At 35.3% G+C, this 17,956-nt stretch overlaps 4 protein-coding genes across 7 annotated transcripts; 2 read left to right on the forward strand and 2 right to left on the reverse strand.

The window, feature by feature from the left end:
- The first annotated feature begins 402 nt into the window (after positions 1-402).
- Positions 403-6,448, forward strand: LOC145730883 (WD repeat-containing protein 26). 3 transcript variants are annotated; one of them, XM_081982385.1, is made up of 10 exons: positions 403-733; positions 1,936-2,143; positions 2,199-2,355; positions 2,412-2,596; positions 2,646-2,880; positions 2,944-3,103; positions 3,241-3,416; positions 3,472-3,650; positions 4,669-4,885; positions 4,963-6,448. In XM_081982385.1, exons 2-10 carry the CDS (start codon positions 1,992-1,994, stop codon positions 5,143-5,145), a joined length of 1,644 nt encoding a protein of 547 aa, XP_081838511.1. In that variant the 5' UTR covers positions 403-733; positions 1,936-1,991; the 3' UTR covers positions 5,146-6,448. The 3 variants fall into 3 exon arrangements, with proteins under 3 accessions (XP_081838511.1, XP_081838512.1, XP_081838513.1); XM_081982386.1 differs by lacking the exon at positions 403-733 and adding an exon at positions 788-967; XM_081982387.1 differs by lacking the exon at positions 403-733 and adding an exon at positions 1,351-1,860.
- A 138-nt stretch (positions 6,449-6,586) lies between these two features.
- On the reverse strand, positions 6,587-11,286 carry frtz (WD repeat-containing and planar cell polarity effector protein fritz). Its single transcript, XM_081982381.1, has 8 exons — positions 10,873-11,286; positions 9,746-10,407; positions 9,452-9,690; positions 9,125-9,395; positions 8,837-9,039; positions 8,583-8,784; positions 8,272-8,522; positions 6,587-8,197 (listed from the first exon to the last, which is right to left on the reverse strand). Exons 1-8 carry the CDS (start codon positions 10,953-10,955, stop codon positions 7,469-7,471), a joined length of 2,640 nt encoding a protein of 879 aa, XP_081838507.1. The 5' UTR covers positions 10,956-11,286; the 3' UTR covers positions 6,587-7,468.
- A 24-nt stretch (positions 11,287-11,310) lies between these two features.
- On the forward strand, positions 11,311-16,338 carry LOC145730884 (protein croquemort-like). Of its 2 annotated transcripts, XM_081982388.1 has the most exons (9): positions 11,852-12,241; positions 12,300-13,573; positions 13,993-14,121; positions 14,198-14,506; positions 14,560-14,769; positions 14,828-15,039; positions 15,098-15,259; positions 15,340-15,537; positions 15,599-16,338. In XM_081982388.1, exons 2-9 carry the CDS (start codon positions 13,571-13,573, stop codon positions 15,843-15,845), a joined length of 1,470 nt encoding a protein of 489 aa, XP_081838514.1. In that variant the 5' UTR covers positions 11,852-12,241; positions 12,300-13,570; the 3' UTR covers positions 15,846-16,338. The 2 variants fall into 2 exon arrangements, with proteins under 2 accessions (XP_081838515.1, XP_081838514.1); XM_081982389.1 differs by lacking the exons at positions 11,852-12,241; positions 12,300-13,573 and adding an exon at positions 11,311-11,456.
- Positions 16,306-17,778, reverse strand: LOC145730887 (polygalacturonase-like). The gene is made up of 5 exons (XM_081982391.1): positions 17,466-17,778; positions 17,153-17,364; positions 16,929-17,052; positions 16,674-16,874; positions 16,306-16,617 (listed from the first exon to the last, which is right to left on the reverse strand). Exons 1-5 carry the CDS (start codon positions 17,737-17,739, stop codon positions 16,361-16,363), a joined length of 1,068 nt encoding a protein of 355 aa, XP_081838517.1. The 5' UTR covers positions 17,740-17,778; the 3' UTR covers positions 16,306-16,360.
- Positions 17,779-17,956: the final 178 nt, after the last annotated feature.

Here is a 17,956-nt window from a genome sequence, read left to right on the forward strand (position 1 = left end):
AATGTCAAATGAATGACGTCAGTGTCTAGAGTACCGTAGCAGGTTGCAAGCATGTACTTTAATATCACGTACACCACGTAAAAGAAAGAAAAGGAAAGAAAGACTGTTTGAATGCAACAGCTCTACTTCTAATAAAGACAGTCCAGAGCAAAAGAACAGACAGGTAGGCGACAGCGTTCGTAATCGATCTTGCCCCTTGCCCCTCAAGTAAGTCTCCAAGATCTAAACTTAAAGTGACGTCAAAAGGCAGTTGTCATGTGGTGTACAATACATTTCCGTTAAGATGATCACGTGATGGAACGTCAATCGTGTTATCTATAACCAGGTCGACTTGATACAATGATGAAACGAATTACAACTTTGACAAAAAACATTTGTGCTATTTCGAGGTCAACAAAACATTTCCCAGCTGTTTTAGCTGGTTCGATAGGTTTGCGTTTCAGCTGTTATTTGTTTTCGCGTTTAACATGTATTTCCGAAGCGCAGGAGTCCCGAAAAAAGATTCAATTTTTGGCAATTAAACATAATGGAAATGTGCATTCCGAAGTAAATATAATTCGGTTGCGTATTCTTGGATTTTTTCCTGGTTTTACGAATGACGTAATAGCTATCAAATAAGCGAGAAAAACAAAGAACTTGCATTTTGCAAGTCAGGAACGGTAAAATCTGGAAAGTAAGGGGGCCATTTGCGCTGTCAAAATAACTCTGGACAGTGACTCGTCAGGTGACGACGGTAAGCATGCATTTATTTAAAGCCCCCGAGAATTCAAAGAATTTAGATGATAAAGGCAAATATCAGGACAAGATGGAGTTTGAAGATTATTTAAGTATTGGTGATGCGCACTAGCCTTTGTTTTTTATTTTAATCTTTGTTTTCAACTTTTCCTCATGGGATTCAGAAGTGAATAAACCTCATTTCTTTGTTTAATTTTTTTTTTTTGGATTTTTATTGTTTTAGTGAACATTTGTAAGTATTTTGGCATATTACTTGCATTTTTTTTTAACTGTTCTATTTTTTAATTTACATTGTTTATATTTTGTTGATTAGTGGATGATTATTTTGTTATGCTTTTGCATACTTACTTGTACTTATACTAATTCACATGAAAAACTACTGGTTTTGCATTTGGGTCAGTCTGGTTTAAAGACCTGTGTTGCTTGTGTGCACTGAAGAAAGTGTATGTGTATTTGTCAATGTTTAAATCAGCACATTTTCACTCCAGGGATGTGGACAGCATGATAATTTCATCATTTTATAGGCTTCCTGTAAATACCAACATTTTCATATTTATGAAATATACAGGATATTAAATAAATGAGTGGTGGTAGATTCAAAAATTGCCCAGGATATGTTATAAAAGATCACACTACCAAATTACATTTAACCTAAATCAAAATTACACTACAGATCTGATCATTTATTTAAGGTTTCAGTACTGTTAGCTGACTTTTACAGTGTTACTAATTGTAATTGTTTCATTCTTGAGAAGTACAGTAATACTTATTTACATTTTCTAGCCAACATATTATCTGAATGACACTGAAAATAGAAGACATATATTTGTCTTAATAAATAATAGGATGAACAAAGCATCAGTTTGTTGATTAAACATTAAGGTTCATTTCAAATGAAAGTTAATCATGCTATAGTTAGTTTCAACTGAAGTGCCCCTGTATTTAACTGTAACTCACTTGTCCATGTGGAATATTTAAAAAGTCTTGAAAAATTGTGTTTTAGTGTTGTTCTTTACCATACTCTTGGTTTTACTTTACCTATTTGGTTTAATTGTATTATTAGGTTTTGCAATCACGCTTAAGTGTCTCAACATTCTTAATTAGGCTAGACTAGATTATTTTCCTGTTAGTATACCAGAACTTTGTTAAATAATTTTTAAGATGCTTTAACAACAAAGACGGCCTAATTCTTTGATCTAGGTGGTGGTGAACCTCCGTGCAAAAAAACCCGAAGGCAGCAGGGTTTATCTGGCGATATGCAGCAACCGGCCAGTAATGGGGTTGTGGAAAATGGCGCGTCCTGTTCGACTAACGGTCATTGCGGGGATGCCAACGGTGTCACCCTCAGCAATAACGCACAAGACATAGTGCGTATTATCGGCCAATATCTCAGCAGTGAAGGACTTCAGTAAGGAGTTATTAGTTTAAATAACAGTAAAAGTCTAATTCTAAAATATGTTTAGTCGTACTTGCGACATTTTAATGAACGAATCTGGATGTCGATTGGACCATCCCGCCGCTACAAAGTTTAAGCTTCACGTAATGGATGGGGATTGGTCTAAAGCCGACCACGATTTGCAAGACTTGAGACAACTAATACCGACCAGTAATAATATATTGGTAAAATAATTAGTGAAAGTTGTTGAGGATGCTAGTAAAATATTATTCTTATGTAGGATATGAAGTTTTTGCTCCTAGAACAAAAATACCTTGAATATTTAGAGGATGGCAGAGTTTTAGATGCTTTGCATGTCCTTAGAAATGAACTAACTCCATTGCAGCACAATACTACCAGAGTTCATCAACTATCTAGTTACATGATGTGTTCAAGTATAGAAGAATTGCATGAGAAAACCAAGTGGTAGGTTAGATCAATTTGGGTTTTAGCAGTTAACCAACTTAATCTACAGGAAAGGCAAAGGTAAGGAGTCGCGATTGACACTAATGGAAAAACTCCAGGCATTTCTACCTCCAAATGTAATGTTGCCTCCAAACCGCTTACGCCAGTTGTTGGACCAAGCATTAGAGTTACAAACGCTTTACTGCACTCATCATAACACTCAAGATAAAGTCACCTTGGACAATTGTTCTCTTTTGTCTGATCATATTTGTTCTAAGGACGATTTTCCGGTTCACACCATTCAGGTAAGTTTACAATAGTTAAAAAAGAAAAATCTCATTACAGGCTGTTATCTCATTACTGTTTAGGTTTTAAACGATCATTGTGATGAAGTGTGGTATTGTGCGTTTTCACCTGATGGCACAAAATTGGCCACCGGATCCAAAGATACCAACGTAATTATATGGGATGTCAATCCTGAAACCTGTAAACTTACATTAAGAAAGGTGCTAGAAGGCCATAGTTATGGTAGGCGTGTAGCCATCATATACGGAATGATTTAATGAATTTCAATTTCTTATTCATTCATTGGGTTAGACCGTATTTTGAAATCACTACAAAATATGAGCACAAAATTTAGATAATCTCGTTTGTTAAATATTTAGGGGCCGCTTACATAAGCTGGAATCCCGATTCCAAACATTTGATCGCTTGCGGGCCCGAAGAAAGCCCCGACGTGTGGTTGTGGAATTTGGATACTGAGAAGTTTCTAAAAGTTTCTCAGTCACAAGAAGATGCCTTAACTTGCTGCGCTTGGCACAAAGACGGCAAGAAGTTTGTTGTACGTAATTTCTGGTCGGAGAAGTGTGGCTGAGATTTAAGGTGATGTTGTGTAGGTTGGGGGAATCCGAGGTCATTTTTATCAATGTGACATGGAGGGAAACGTTCTCGATTCATGGGAGGGAGTGAGAGTGAATGGGTTGTGGTATCGTAGCGATGGTAAAACAATACTCGCTGCTGATTCACACCATAGAATCCGTTCGTATGTTTTTGATGACCAAATCGATCAGCAGATGTAAGTTTTCGACTTAAGGTGGATTCATAGTTTGGTTTCCGTAAAACTTAATTACATAAAACAAGAAACATAAAAAATAAAGCCTTTCAATTCATAGTTTTGCGGTAAATCCGTAAAATGTAATCAATGACTTGTAACTTTTGCCAGCCAATATGAGAGAGATATGGTAGAACTCCAGGCTCTAAAGGTAAAAAAAAGTCAGGCAGTGTTTATACAATTTTGTAGTACTAGTAAACTATAAGGCTGAGTTGTTATTTTAAATTCTAACCTGAGAATTGAAACGAAATTCGCCGAATATGATACAGAACTAACCGAAGTACAATAAGGACTCTTTCTTTAAAGCCAAGCATGACCAAGTCCTAATTTACGGCAGGCACAATCCCTATTAGTGGCTAGCCTTATTGAAAAACGCATGAGCAGATGTCAACATAAGGAGGCCACTATTAGGCACAAGGCTTGATTTGCACATCCATATCTCTCTATTGTCAGACAAAAGTAGGTTCAGTGAGTAAAATGGATTTTGATGATGCTTTTATAGTGGCGGCTGTAGGAATATTGTGCTGTGCGTTACTAAAGAAAAGAAGGAGAAAATCTCGTCTGAAAAAAACCAAGAAAATTAGTAAAAAAAAAATCCAAATTAGGTAACATATTTTTTGCCAATGAAACCTAAAGACGAAGCCCAGTTTTTCAAATATAAAAGGTTGATTTGAGCATCTTTTAATAAATGGTTACAATTTAGTTACAGCAAAGTTATTAAAACGCAATTTGCCAGATGCAATAAATGCTGAGCAACGTTTGGCCATTAAATTACACTAAGAACAGTAAGAACTATCTAAGTTGACGTAAGAACATTAGCATAAGAAATGAAAATGGTTCATTTCTTATGTTTTTGTTTACGTTTCAAACTGAATAAAAGCATTACAATTTCATGTTTTAATTTTACGTTTTTATGTTTTACAGAAACAGAACTATGACCACCTTTAATTTTCGTGTTCAGAGTTGTATTAAATTGTTTCAGCTTGCAAGAAAACCATCCTATAATGACATTCACTGTCGATAAAAACGACCGATTGGCTCTTTTGAATGTGGCTACTCAAGGTGTGCATCTGTGGGACCTAAATGATAAGAATTTAGTACGACGGTATCAAGGCGTAACCCAGGGACATTTCACCATACACTCCACTTTTGGAGGATGCAATCAGGATTTTATTGCTAGTGGTAGCGAGGATAATCACGTACGTTTTTATCTTTCTTTGACTGGCTTGTAAATTTACACAAAACTAAAATTAACATATAATTTTATTATTTCCAGGTTTATATATGGCATATTAGAAATGAACAGCCGATAGCAACCCTCCAAGGTCATAGTCGTACGGTGAACTGTGTGGCCTGGAATCCGGTCTATCCGCACATGCTCGTTTCAGTCTCCGACGACTGCAGTATCCGCGTTTGGGGGCCGAAGAGCAAAGTGCCAAAACCGGCGGGCGTCAGCTAATACACGCCCGACGACGTCTTGACGGACATTATCGTGCATTCTAAATACGAACTTTAGGTCCCACCGTAGCGACGATAATATGGAATGCGATATACGGCTACGTACGTTGACACTTGGTACAATATTTACTCGTCCAGAAAGGTCTATACACTTAATTTGGGTCAACACTCACAGAAATTTAAAACTTCTAAGGTGCCTTTTTTTAAACACGCTTACCAAAAATCGTTTATTTTTTTTATATCTCAAAAGATGAAATAAATTTATTTTTAGGGTTATTATCACTTTTTGTGGCTTTTAGTTCTAAATAATAATTTAGAAGTAAAAAACACAAAATACATGAAATTACTGACTTTGTTGGATTAAATTGTAATAAATTAAGATCACCAATTTAAAACTAACTAATGACATCTGAATAAGACTTTCAAATAACCAGTCTTGCATATACTTTACAGTAAATTATTTTACTCAGTCGAGTATAATATTTTATCAAGTGGTGTAGCTAAGATAACTGAGAAAGGAGTTTTATGCGTACAAAGTAAGGGTCGTTAAAAACTGCGAATTTTTCTTATATAAATTTCCGCAGTTTTAGTAATTATTAAGAGTTTTTGGTCTCAGATATTTTAGGTTTAGTAGTGTGGTCTAATATCTCGTGATCGTGACGAATTTGGCAAACGTTGTATAGTGGTAATTTTAATGGGAAAGTTCACTAACAGGCTTTGATATAAGAGGCTATTTTCATATCGATAACATATTCGTTTCAGTTTCAACCTTAAAAGACTTGCTTCAATATGACCACAATCTGATTATTTTACACACAAAAATATCGATTAATCAAAACATGTCTGGATTCATAAGTGAGTCATATATTTAAGGTATTAAAACTTTAAAAAGACTGCCAGTTTTATCATTAGACGTAGTTAATTGTGTTCTTAATTGTATAACGGAGATAAATAATTATATTGTAATGTGATTATCGAATCAGAGAGGACATCCATCTAATCAGATATCTATAGTAACCTCCAGTTTGCCTTAGACGTCCTTTTATATTGTTTTTTTGCCTAATCGCTTTTATCGGCATTACTATTTTTCTATGTTATAATATGATAGAATCGTAATAAGGATAACGAATCGAAATAACTTAACAAAACCAAAAGTATATAATTTACGTTTTAAAGTATATCGATTTCGAGTTCACATTGTACACACGGATCACGATTGCAATAATATTTTATATTGTTTAATTTTTAATAAAAATGTGTCTTTATCATGGTCTGTTATAGAAAATATATGACAGTAATGAGGGCATTGTTATTTTCCTTCCCTTTCAATTCAATGAAAACCTCTGAAAATGATTCCTTGGTGTACTTGCTGTTATACTGGTTAAATTCTTCATTATTATCCACATCTGCTATAGAAGATAAAAAAATAAAACTACATACAATAAAAATATAAAAGTTGATATATTGCATTAGTACATCTTTCGCAGTAAATATGCGGCAGACGTTTATTAGGTATTAAGTACATAGTTTGGTAAAATCGGAATGGTTGCTGATTATATCTAAAGAAATAAAAAAATATATTCTGAATATATTAGGCAAACAGGGTGCGGAATGACACACCGTCTTCTCCACTATAAATTTATTGTAGCCCGCTAATTAAAGGGGGCGCGCTCGACTAGTTTCGGACATAGACATGTCTATCATCAGGAGCTTAAGTGTTACTTAATAAAATTAAACTAATGCTCTTTCTATACAGGGATAGACAGCGAGAACCATTGATTGATATTATGAAAACATTAATACTGGGCGAACAAGCCCATACTGGAGAAAAAGAAGAAAAAACCTTAAATAATTCACAACACACTCATAACTCTAAACCCAAATTAATGGGGGTGCCCATTTTGAGGGTATGGGAGCTAAACGTAAACAAATTTTTTTATCGTTTAGCTTACTATCTCGGTTGGTTGCTGAGGGCAGATCCTCAGCAAACACTTTTCTTTCTTCAAACTCTCCAGTATGGGCTTGTTCCCCCCGTATTAATGTTTTAATAATATCAATCAATGGGTCTCCCTGTCTATCCTTGTATAGAAAGACAGCATTATTAAGTAACACTTAAGCTCCTGATGATGAACAAGACTGTGTGTCATGCCGCACCCTGCAATCTTACTTCATATTAGGCAAAGTTAGAATCACAACGTTATTGACTGATTATAGTATTTTTCCATCAGTTTATTATTGTTCTGACCCTAGATCTCTATATAAATTTAGAGCAAAAAGGCTCTCAAAAATACTGTTTGTTATACATACATAAATACAATCAAAATCTAAACTACTCCAAAATGAACCACTTTAATTTTAGGGGGAGCACTAGTCTCACTACTTTCGGTCTCCCCATCTTTCTTAACCGGCGCAAAGTCCTTTAAATAATCCTCGTTCGGATGACACAAAGGTAGACTTGCAGCTAATTCTCTTTGCGGATCAGTTATATGAGAAGGTAAGGGCGGTTTGACTGGACGTTTCACTTCTGGCACAATAAACGCGGTCACTGTATCCGAAAATTTCACTTTAGTATTCACTTTCCGCATGGCATTCGACGATTTTGGCACTGGATCGTCCAAATCGATCAGATTATCGATAGACACGTGATTTTGGACGTTTAAAAACTGTGCCGGTGGTAACAATGTGTTGTTCATGTCCTGACAGAAATTGTCCAAGTTATGGCAACTTTTCGATAATTTCGGATTGGCGCTAGCAATAGAAACTCTGGGTAACGGTGGTGATTCTTTGCTTAGCGGCACGTAACCGTGGCGGAAATCTTTGAAGAAACCAAAAGTGCTTAAATTGGTTGTGGTGGCTGAGTATTGAGTTGGCAGGCCAGGTATATTGTGATCCATATCTTGGTTGGTTGGAATGTGATTATCAGTTGCTGGTTTGGTTCGATTAGAAACGTTTTCCATGCACTGCTGAATGTATGAAACCCCCAACGATCTGTAGAATGGCACCGGGGGGACGGTGGGACGGCTTTGGTTAGTTTTTTTGAAGTCTGATGGTACCTAAGTGAAAAATGAGAACATTATAAAAACCCCCAATACACTTTTATACAGTGACTATTATTATTATTACTCACCTGAGGCGCTTTGACATAAGTAGCCCTTGGAGGAACAGGTTTCTTCTGAGCCTCAATGCAGTTCCTCTCAAAAGTGTCTTGAGGTTTGTACGTTGTAGGAACAGACTGCATAAAGTCCGTACTTAAAACATTTTCAACGGGAGGCTCAGACTTTGACCGAACATTGTCATTGTCCTGATCATAATTTGCTGTGCTGCTGCAGCTTTCACTATCTGAGCATTGAGAACACAACGATCTAGAGCAATTTGAGGCTAAAACCACGTCAAACTCAATATCTCAAATGTGCACATCAATTCTGAAAGTGTTTATACCTTCACTTGAACATCTACTGAGCAAAGCTGAAGCTTGCGCTCTGGCAGCCGCTGCCATTTCAGTCTCACCGAGTTTAACCGCGATATAGTGCAAGTCCATAAACAAATCATGATGGCCCACATCCACTGCTAAAAGAAACGCAGTTTCAAACATACCAGTGCGGACTAATTGATGAAAAAATCGCCGTGTAATGCACAAAACCTAAAATTTGGTTTCAACTTAAAATTTTCATTTTTGCGACGCGCACACATACTTGATGACCAAACTTATGCCTAATTTGCGATGGTAGTGGTGTGGGTGAACTGTGAAATGAGCCTAAAGCTTCTTGGAGGTGTTGTGCAATTTCCTGAGTCAATGGTTTTCGTAAAAGTTGCATGGTTATTTGGTGCAATACAGTATAAACTTTCTCACCAAAGTCCCAACTTAAAAGTAACCTTACAGCTTGTTCTATTTTTCCTAAAACGTAATTTTTACAATAGACAAAAGATGAGAATTTCCGATATTCAGAACTTCTGAAACGAAAACTTCAAACTTTGTTTACCCGATTTAATGTATCGCCTTGCCACAGCTTTAAAATCCAGAGATCCTTCCGTATGAGTTAAAATAGCTAAAGGCCCCTGATCAAACGAAATAACCAAATCTTTTGGACCCCAATTTAGCGAAACTACATTAAACTGTGCATTAAAATAGCCGCTCAAATCAAGCAAAGCCGCCGGGGTGCAATCTTCACTGCTCAGTTGACTCTTAATCGAGTTCAAAGCAGTGTCATAATACTGAATGTAACCCTTTTCATTTGCAACTGCCACAATAACCTAAGTTGAGAAATTAGATTTTCTAACTGTAGATTACGTAGAGGTGAAATACCCACCCCTTCAGGATGCCAAGCAGCTAAAGTGGCAATAAAAGCCGCTTTAACAATTCTAGTAGAGCCACGATTTCGATCTAATATAGCTAAAGAGCCATCAATACAACCTATTAAAAGGCGCTCCTCAGATTCACTAAGAGCTGTGCAACAGACTTGGGTTTGTAAAGGAACTGACGTAACCGCAATCCTTTTCAAGGTATTACCTATTAATTCAAAATTGCTAACCTCCACAGATACAGCTCCTGAAAGTACCAACTACGTTGGACCAACACGTTTAATTCAAATTTAGAGACCGACCTTTCTGTGACACTTTCTGCTCAACAACAATAACAGTTCTGCTACACACCTTGCTCACCATAATCAACAAGGGTTCACCATCAGTTTTTCGATAGGCTAAAAGTTCAGGATCGCGGCAACCGATCCAGTACAAATGCAGATTGGCTCTTTGATGGTCTTTAGTTAAAGGACTCCACGGTTGTGGATGTTCCACTTCTGATTTTCCATACACAACCAGCCAGTCATTATAGTAATGTAAACGCCTTCTAGGACCTCCATCTATTACCCATCCATCCTTCCAAGGTCCACCATATCCTAGTACGTGCCCGTCGTTGCAAACGCAAATTACTTGAGACCCAAATATAGTCCCATCTGAGATTATATTTACTTGAAGTTTTAAAAATAATTGCTTATCAAAAACTATATTGGTCAGATCTCCAGTCTTATAATTAATGGTTAAATTCACTATTAAACCAGTGGATAATAAAATTTTCAGTCTATTGTCATCCCATGAGTAGTATACAATTTTATTAAGTAGCAAATGCTCTTCTAGTTCTTTCAACCGATCTCGTAGCTTGTCTGGTCTTTTATTGGCTGGGATGTAGATGATGCCAGAGTTAACACAAAAGCTTTTTTTAGCCAAAGTGTTAGTTGATACATGGCTTTCTTTTTTTTGATAATATCTAGAATGATAATTAAGATTATGATAGGTTTAAGCCACCTGTTTAAGGGGATAACTTTTCTCATGTGGAAGAAGGGGGATGAGGTGAAGACATAGGTCAATCAAAGAAAGAAATAAAAGAAACAGTAGATAGTTTGCAAGATACTATTTCACACATTTTGGTAAAATAGTTAAGTTAATTCTTGTTTATCTTGATATATTATCCAAATAAGTCTACAACAAATTTGAACTACAAAAAATGTGACATAATGAGAATAAACCAATTTTTACAGTCAACTCAGTTAAGAAAAAAGCATTTATTTAATAAAACCTTATAAAAGAACACTCTTCATTCATTCTAATAAAGAATAAACATACTAACTACATATTTGACTTTACAAATTTGTATAATATCTTAATACACCTTTTCTTAGTGGTATTTTTTAGAGAATTCCAGTATGTAGTAGGTAAGTGCAATTTAACTTACTTGAATGAGCCATAATCGGTGTCTTTGACCAGAATATCTTCTTGAGTGGTCCAAAAGTGTATCTCACTGAGAAAGGCAGTCATGTTTAAAGGCAACCTGCCAATCTTTATAAATAACTACACCATGTTCATTTTTCTCTGAAATCTTAGTTCTTCTTACATACTATTGATATTTACAGGAAAAATCATTTTGCAAATAAATAATAATATCTTTGATAAAAATGAAAACAATAATACGATACGTCACTATGGTCAAGGATAATGATGATGGATGACGTTTGTTGGGGTCAATTGACGATACCAAATGGAGATGATCACATGACAATAGTAATTGTAGTTGCTAGTGGTGTCACGTGTCCCTCTTGGTTGAGTCATAGATATAAGGTTATGTTTTGTTTGTATTCAATTGTTTTTATGTTTAGTTTTGACGTTTATATTAATAGGATTTGCATTGGGGTTTTGTTTTAAGTTAATTAACCATAGTTATCCTTTACATTTTAATGAAATTATAGATCTTAAGCTCACAAGTAATTATATTTTTTCACTCTAGAAAATGAAGTCCTTCAAGCAGTGCTAATTTTTTGGGTAAGTGATATGGCTCCATCAATGTTTAATGTCAAAATTTAATGTTAATTACTAATATAAAACCAAAACCAATAACATTTTTCTTTTGTGTCTTTGTACCTACTTCTGTTCTGTTCTATTGTGTGGATGTGTGGTTGATGTGAACGTAGATCAATCATGAATGTGTTTTCCTTCTTTACTGAGTTCTAATTTGAATCTTTACACTCTTTATAAATAATTTAGGTATAGGGACTCATTTGCTTAGTGACTTTGTTTCTATATTTTTATTTTTGTTTCTGTTTCAACAGCTTGTTTTAAGTTTAATAATTTTTCTTTTTTTTTTTGGATTTGTTGGCAATGTTGGCATTTTATTTTTGACAGTTGACATACTACAGCTGATTATCAGTTATCAGGTTAGGTTATCACAGACAGTAGAGTGTTGACAGAATTTGTTTATTGTTTACTTTCAATTTTCAATTCAGTTTTATTTGTAATCCTATCATGGATAGACGAAGGTTAATTGCAGCTTTAGGGTTAACTATTTGCGCGTATTTGGCACTGAAATTGAGAAAAAGACGACAAACACGACGTTTCAAGATACGTCCCACCAACAGGCAAAGATCAAATAAAGGGGCTGTTTCTTGCTATGCAAAAATAAAAAGTTTAGACCAGGGTCAATTTTTTAAACTCACCAGAATGACAGTTGCTGTTTTTGAAAAACTTCATCTGAAACTGGCTTCTGTTATAAAAAAGCAAAATAGGACTGATGGAATCTCATCTGAAGACAGACTGGTTATTACTCTGCAGTAAGAAAATCTTTTTATATTAGTTAATTATACATATGTCAACAAGATGTATTTGCAGATATCTGTCTCTAGGCACAAATATGCAAATATTGGCTCAAAATTTTCAAGTGGGACACACAACAGTACACAAAATTGTACATGAGACTTGTCAAGCAATCTGTGAGATACTCAGCCCTGAATACTTAAAGAATATATTCACAAAAGAAGAGTGGTTGCAAATTGCTGAAGGGTTTCAATTAACATGTAACTTTCCACATTGTGTTGGTGCTGTAGCTGGAAAATACCTTAATGTTCAAGGAACTACAAAAATTGTCAGCAAAGACAATTCCAGCATTTTACTATTAGCTGCTTGTGATTCCAAGTATAGGTTCACTCTGGTTGATGTTGGGGCCCTTGCATCCCACAGTGAGAGTGAAGTTTTTAGACAAAGTCTATATGGTCAAAGTGTGGAGGATGCTCATTTAAATCTACCTGATCAGTCAGAGTTACCAGACACTAATATTAAAATGCCTTATTTTTTTGTTGCTGATGAAACTTTTCCATTAAAATCATTCATCATAAGACCATACCCTGTAAAGAACTTACCAACCAATCAAAATATTTTCAATCACCACCTGTCTCATGTTCAGCAGACAATTGAAAATTCTTTTGGAATACTGGCAGCAAGGTGGGGGATTTTAAAGACAGTAACAACAGCCAAAGGAGAGAACCTTCACAGAATTGTTAAAGCTGTAACTGTACTGCACAACTTTTGTTTAAAAGAAATAGAAAACTTGTATTGCCCACCAATGTTTACTGACAGTCCAGGTATGGAAAATGCAGCGTGGAGGGAGGAAGTAATGCCATTAAAATCAGTGGGAAGATTAGGGGCCAATAGAGGTTGTGTTTCTCTGTACAATTTGAGAGACAGTCTTGCAGATTATATGGTGTCTAATATTGGACAATGCAATATTTGTGTTATGTAAATTTATGTTTTGTTACAGTTTTTTTTATTGTAATTACTTACTTTAGTTTTATTAAAGCCTTTATAAAATCATGAATTTTATATTTTTAAGGTGGTTATGTTACTTTTCTTTGTTTGAATTGACCAAATTATTTAATATATCATCATTAGCAAGCCAGTAACGAAAATTGAACTTTGCTACTGTCCAAGCCCAGGAAGGAATTGACTCATATGTTGTTGATAATACAAATAATACATACAGTTTTTATCACACAGTTGTTATGAAATATAAATTAGAACAGGGTTTATAACAGTGCAGCAGAGTGGTCTAAATAAGGTGCTGGTGAAAGCAGATTTAATTGTTCAGTGCTTGGTTTGAACTTGATATGGTAAATAATTATATTTTACGCGCTAATGATAGGGAAAGTTAAAGATTTTACAGTTATAATATGCACAGTATGCAATTGATGTGTTTTAAATTGCTATTTACTTGAATGGTTATTACTTCTTACTTAAAATATTTACTTGAGAACGGTATGTGTGTGTTTTAGTGTTTCACTAAAAATCTGTGTTAATTTTTTTTCAAGGTTGATACTAACTTATTGCTTGTAATTAGCTAACTACCTTAATCTGATACTTAAGCTTTGCATTGATTGATAATTGATTTTTCTTCAAATTGTTTTTATAGACACACTTGGCAACAATATCCTCTTCAGATTAAAATGTATTTACTCAAAGATATTAAATTGGGGCTTGCAGGCTTTTCTTATCAATAAATCAATTAAGTGTGGTTTGACTTTGATTGCAGGTGAGAATGGGGTGCTGTACCGTTAGATGTGCCCAATGGACCTCTGTGTCTTTGTCCGGAGTGTTTTTAGCATTCGGTATTTATCTGGCGATAGCATGGTCCAGTTTATTCCAATCGATTGTCAATTATGTGAGTCATATTTTGCCAGCCCTCTAGCTTAATGTTATACTATAGAGAATATACAGTAATAAAAAAAATATTGTAGGAACTTTCAGTATCTAATACAAATACAAAAGGTTACCAAATGTGGAAAGAAACTCCTATACCGATGTATATGGAATTTTACATATTCAACTGGACCAATGCTCACTTGGGTGACAAATATCCGGGAGTAAAACCCGCTTTTGTTGAAATGGGGCCTTACGTTTTTTACGAGCACCACATTAGGGAGAACGTGACATTCAACGATAACGACACAGTCACTTATCTAAATAAGAGAACTTGGAAGTTTGAACCGAGCAAGTCTTCTGGAACTCTGGATGATGTGTTAACCATGTTGAATCCTGTTCCTATTGTAAGATGGATTTGCATCACATCAATTGCGTTCTAAATATATCATAATTTCAGATAGTCGCAGACAAAGTTAAGAGTGAACATTATTTAGTAAAGAAAGCAGTGAACTACTTTTTTATTATAAAGGGTGAAAAAATTTATATTCAGAAATCTGTCAGAGAAATTCTGTTTGATGGTTACGACGACCCCTTAATCGACATTGCGTCAAAGTTAAACATATCCAGCCTAAACTTACCTTTTACAAAGTTTGCTTGGTTTGTGGATGTAAGTCTACTAAACTAAACTTTCGATATATAAAACAACCTACAGTCTAGTTTTATAGAGAAATAACAGTGCAACCTATGACGGGGTTTATAACATGTATAGTGGAGGCAAGGACCCATCAAAACTGGGAATAATAACAAAATGGAATTACGAACACAAAACTTCTTATTATCCGGGTGATTGTGGGATTGTAAATGGCAGTTCTGGTGAATTGTGGTATGCAGTACGTGGTCAAGAAACAGTTTCGATTTTTTCTCCTGACATGTGCAGGTTGGTGGACCAATAAGTGAATCCCCTAAAAATAATTGACATATAACTTCCACTTTAGCGATGTAACTTTACACCGCAATGGTACCGAAACGCTGTACGGTATTAAAGGTAGTTATTACATGGGAATGGCAGATTTGTTTGACAACGGAACTTATTTTCCTAATGCCAGTTGTTTTGCCTCGGGGATGCCTACAGGGGTGAGAGGGGTAGCTAGCTGCAAGTAAGTATAGTTTATTATAAGTATCTCAGTAGAAAATGTAACGCCAGAGTGCACAGTTAATCTTAAATTCTTGTTCGAAGGTTTGGAGCTCCAGCTTACATGTCTTTTCCGCATTTTTACCTTGCGGATCCAATCTACAGACATAACGTAGACGGAATGAAGCCCAATCGGGAAAGGCACGCCAGTGTAATGTTACTGGAACCGAATACTGGATTACCTTTGAAAGTTAACGCGGCCTTCCAGTTAAATCTTTTACTTAGGAACGTCGAAGGCATTGAGTGAGTTACGTACAATACCTAACTAAATTACTAATTTATTTAATAATAATTACTATTGCAGCATGTATTCACAAGTTAAAACCACATTGATGCCGTGTTTTTGGTTTGCTCAAAAGGCGCAACTGACTGAAGACTTGTCAAGTTTAGCAAAATTACTTTTGATAGGCGGATCAATCGGTACTAACACAGGTTACGGCCTTATAGGATTAGGGGCGTTGTTCCTGATTATTTTTGGTGTAGTAACGTGCAGAACGGTCTGTAAAAGTAACGATGACCAAGTGTATTTAATTGAGGGTGAAAATTCCTAAACAATATTTTTTTTGCAAGCTGCTTTGTATGGGAAGGTCGATATACTGGAGGCCAGTTGAGATATTTTAAGTATTGTTGTTGTTTTATCAAAGACACGTTTCTCTTATACTGCTGTAAATATGTATTATACGTTTCTAGATATAGGAACAAACTGATTGAAATTTACAAGGATGTAGATTTTTCGTGTACAAACAACACAGTGCCTACGTTATTTTAAAAGGGTGGATTCAAGGTTTTACTTGTACTTTAATATCCTGGAGCTGTGATAGAAGTTATGCAGAACAGTCGTTGTAATTAATACTCTCTGTATCATTTGTGATCCAACTTTTTTTACTGTGAAATATTTAAAGTATGTAGCGTGCTAGGTTTGATTTGGATATTTACGTTATTGTATCTAATACCTTACCTTACTTAAAGATTATTGTTTATTGTTATACTCTATTAAAAAAGTCTAAACCGTTATGGGTAAAAATATATGACCAGTTTTTTTAATATTTGTTAGTACAATTTCTTATTAACTTTCTCCACATCCACTAAAACCATCTGGTACATAATTGGTACAATTATTCTTCTGGGCACCAAGCACCATAACATCTTTGAAATCCCAATCGAAACATCCATCTTCTGCACACATGATGTACAACGGTACAGCTCCGTTCACAACGTTTCCATAAACGTTGTACAAATGCAAATCTCTTATAGGAATAGCATTGGATGGAGCACTACCTTCGGGGTAGTTTTGTTGAATGTTGATTCCATATTTGGTGGAATCTATAATTGATAAATTTTGAAATGGTGAATCTGTGTTTTGTGAATAAATTACAAACCTAGTATAGTAATGTTTTGGTAAGTAACATTCTTAACCAGTCCTTCACCACCATTAGTGGCAGTTTTTACGTGAATTCCAACTTGGCACATTGTCATAATTGAGTCGGAGAACCAGACGTCTTCCAGCATAGCTCCAACACCTCTAATTGACAGGCCATGACTGCCATGGCAAAACATGTTTTTGACCGTAACATTTTTACCTATAAAATCATTTTTTTTTAAATTATTTTAATGAAATACAGTGAGTAACAGACCTCCAGCAACCACAACACAGTCATCTTGATTGTAGACGATTGAGTGTTCTATCAATGTGTTGTTGGTATCTTCTATATTAAAGCCATCTGTGTTGTGTGCAGACACGTTTTTTGGTACGACACTCTAAAACAAATAATAAGTAGCTAGTAACTGCCATAATAATTAAAAATTCAAATTCAAGTCTGTTTTTACTTTGAGTTACATGAAATTTTCCTAAACTTACTTCATCACCCTCAAGATTATCGATATTCCACCCTCTTACTACCAAATTATTTGAGTTTCGTATCAAAATACAAAGCACTGGACAATTCTTTACCCGAACGTCTTCCAGTAATCCATTGTCGATTGATATCCTGAAAAATCTAGGTTTATTATTGTTCAAATGTGTACCTTGTCCATCCCAATATAGATTTCCTTGGCCGTCCAAAATCGAGCCTTAAATAGCCACAAAAACAAGATAATTAAACATTTTATTTATTGGGCTATAAAAAAGATTAGGGAATCCGTGCCAAATTCCAAAACGTTTGAGGTCGTACCTTTTTCTCCTTTAACCGTGACATTGATTCCAGTTAAGGATACCAAAGGGCCGGTCCATTCGTGGTGACCAAATGTGGTAGTGCCTCTGAACGTTAGGGTTGTCCCTTCGGTAAGGTGAAGGGACAGCTGTTCACCTCCTGGTACTTGTAAATCACTAATTATGATGTCTTTACAGTTTTCTATTGCTTCAGATACTTGATCAAATTCAGTGACTATACATTGATCAGCGGTAACGACTGCTATTAGATAGTAAAGTAAGGCAGTTAACTTCATTGTGAAGCTGAATAGTTTATCACCGTACTGAATATTGGTAATTAGGCGATTACGTTTAAATAGGATGTTTGAGTGGATTTTTATTGAAGTGGATGTTGTTTGCACTTATAGACTATTGGACAAAAACTTGTGTTTTGACTGAGACACTGAAATGTTTCTCTGCTTTCTTACTCATTTTCCAGTGTGAACTTTGTAATGTTTTTTTTGTTGTTACTAA

This window comes from Ips typographus, linkage group LG6, assembly GCF_016097725.1.
Source record: "Ips typographus isolate SLU linkage group LG6, UJ_Ityp_2.0, whole genome shotgun sequence".
Classification (NCBI taxonomy): domain Eukaryota; kingdom Metazoa; phylum Arthropoda; class Insecta; order Coleoptera; family Curculionidae; genus Ips; species Ips typographus.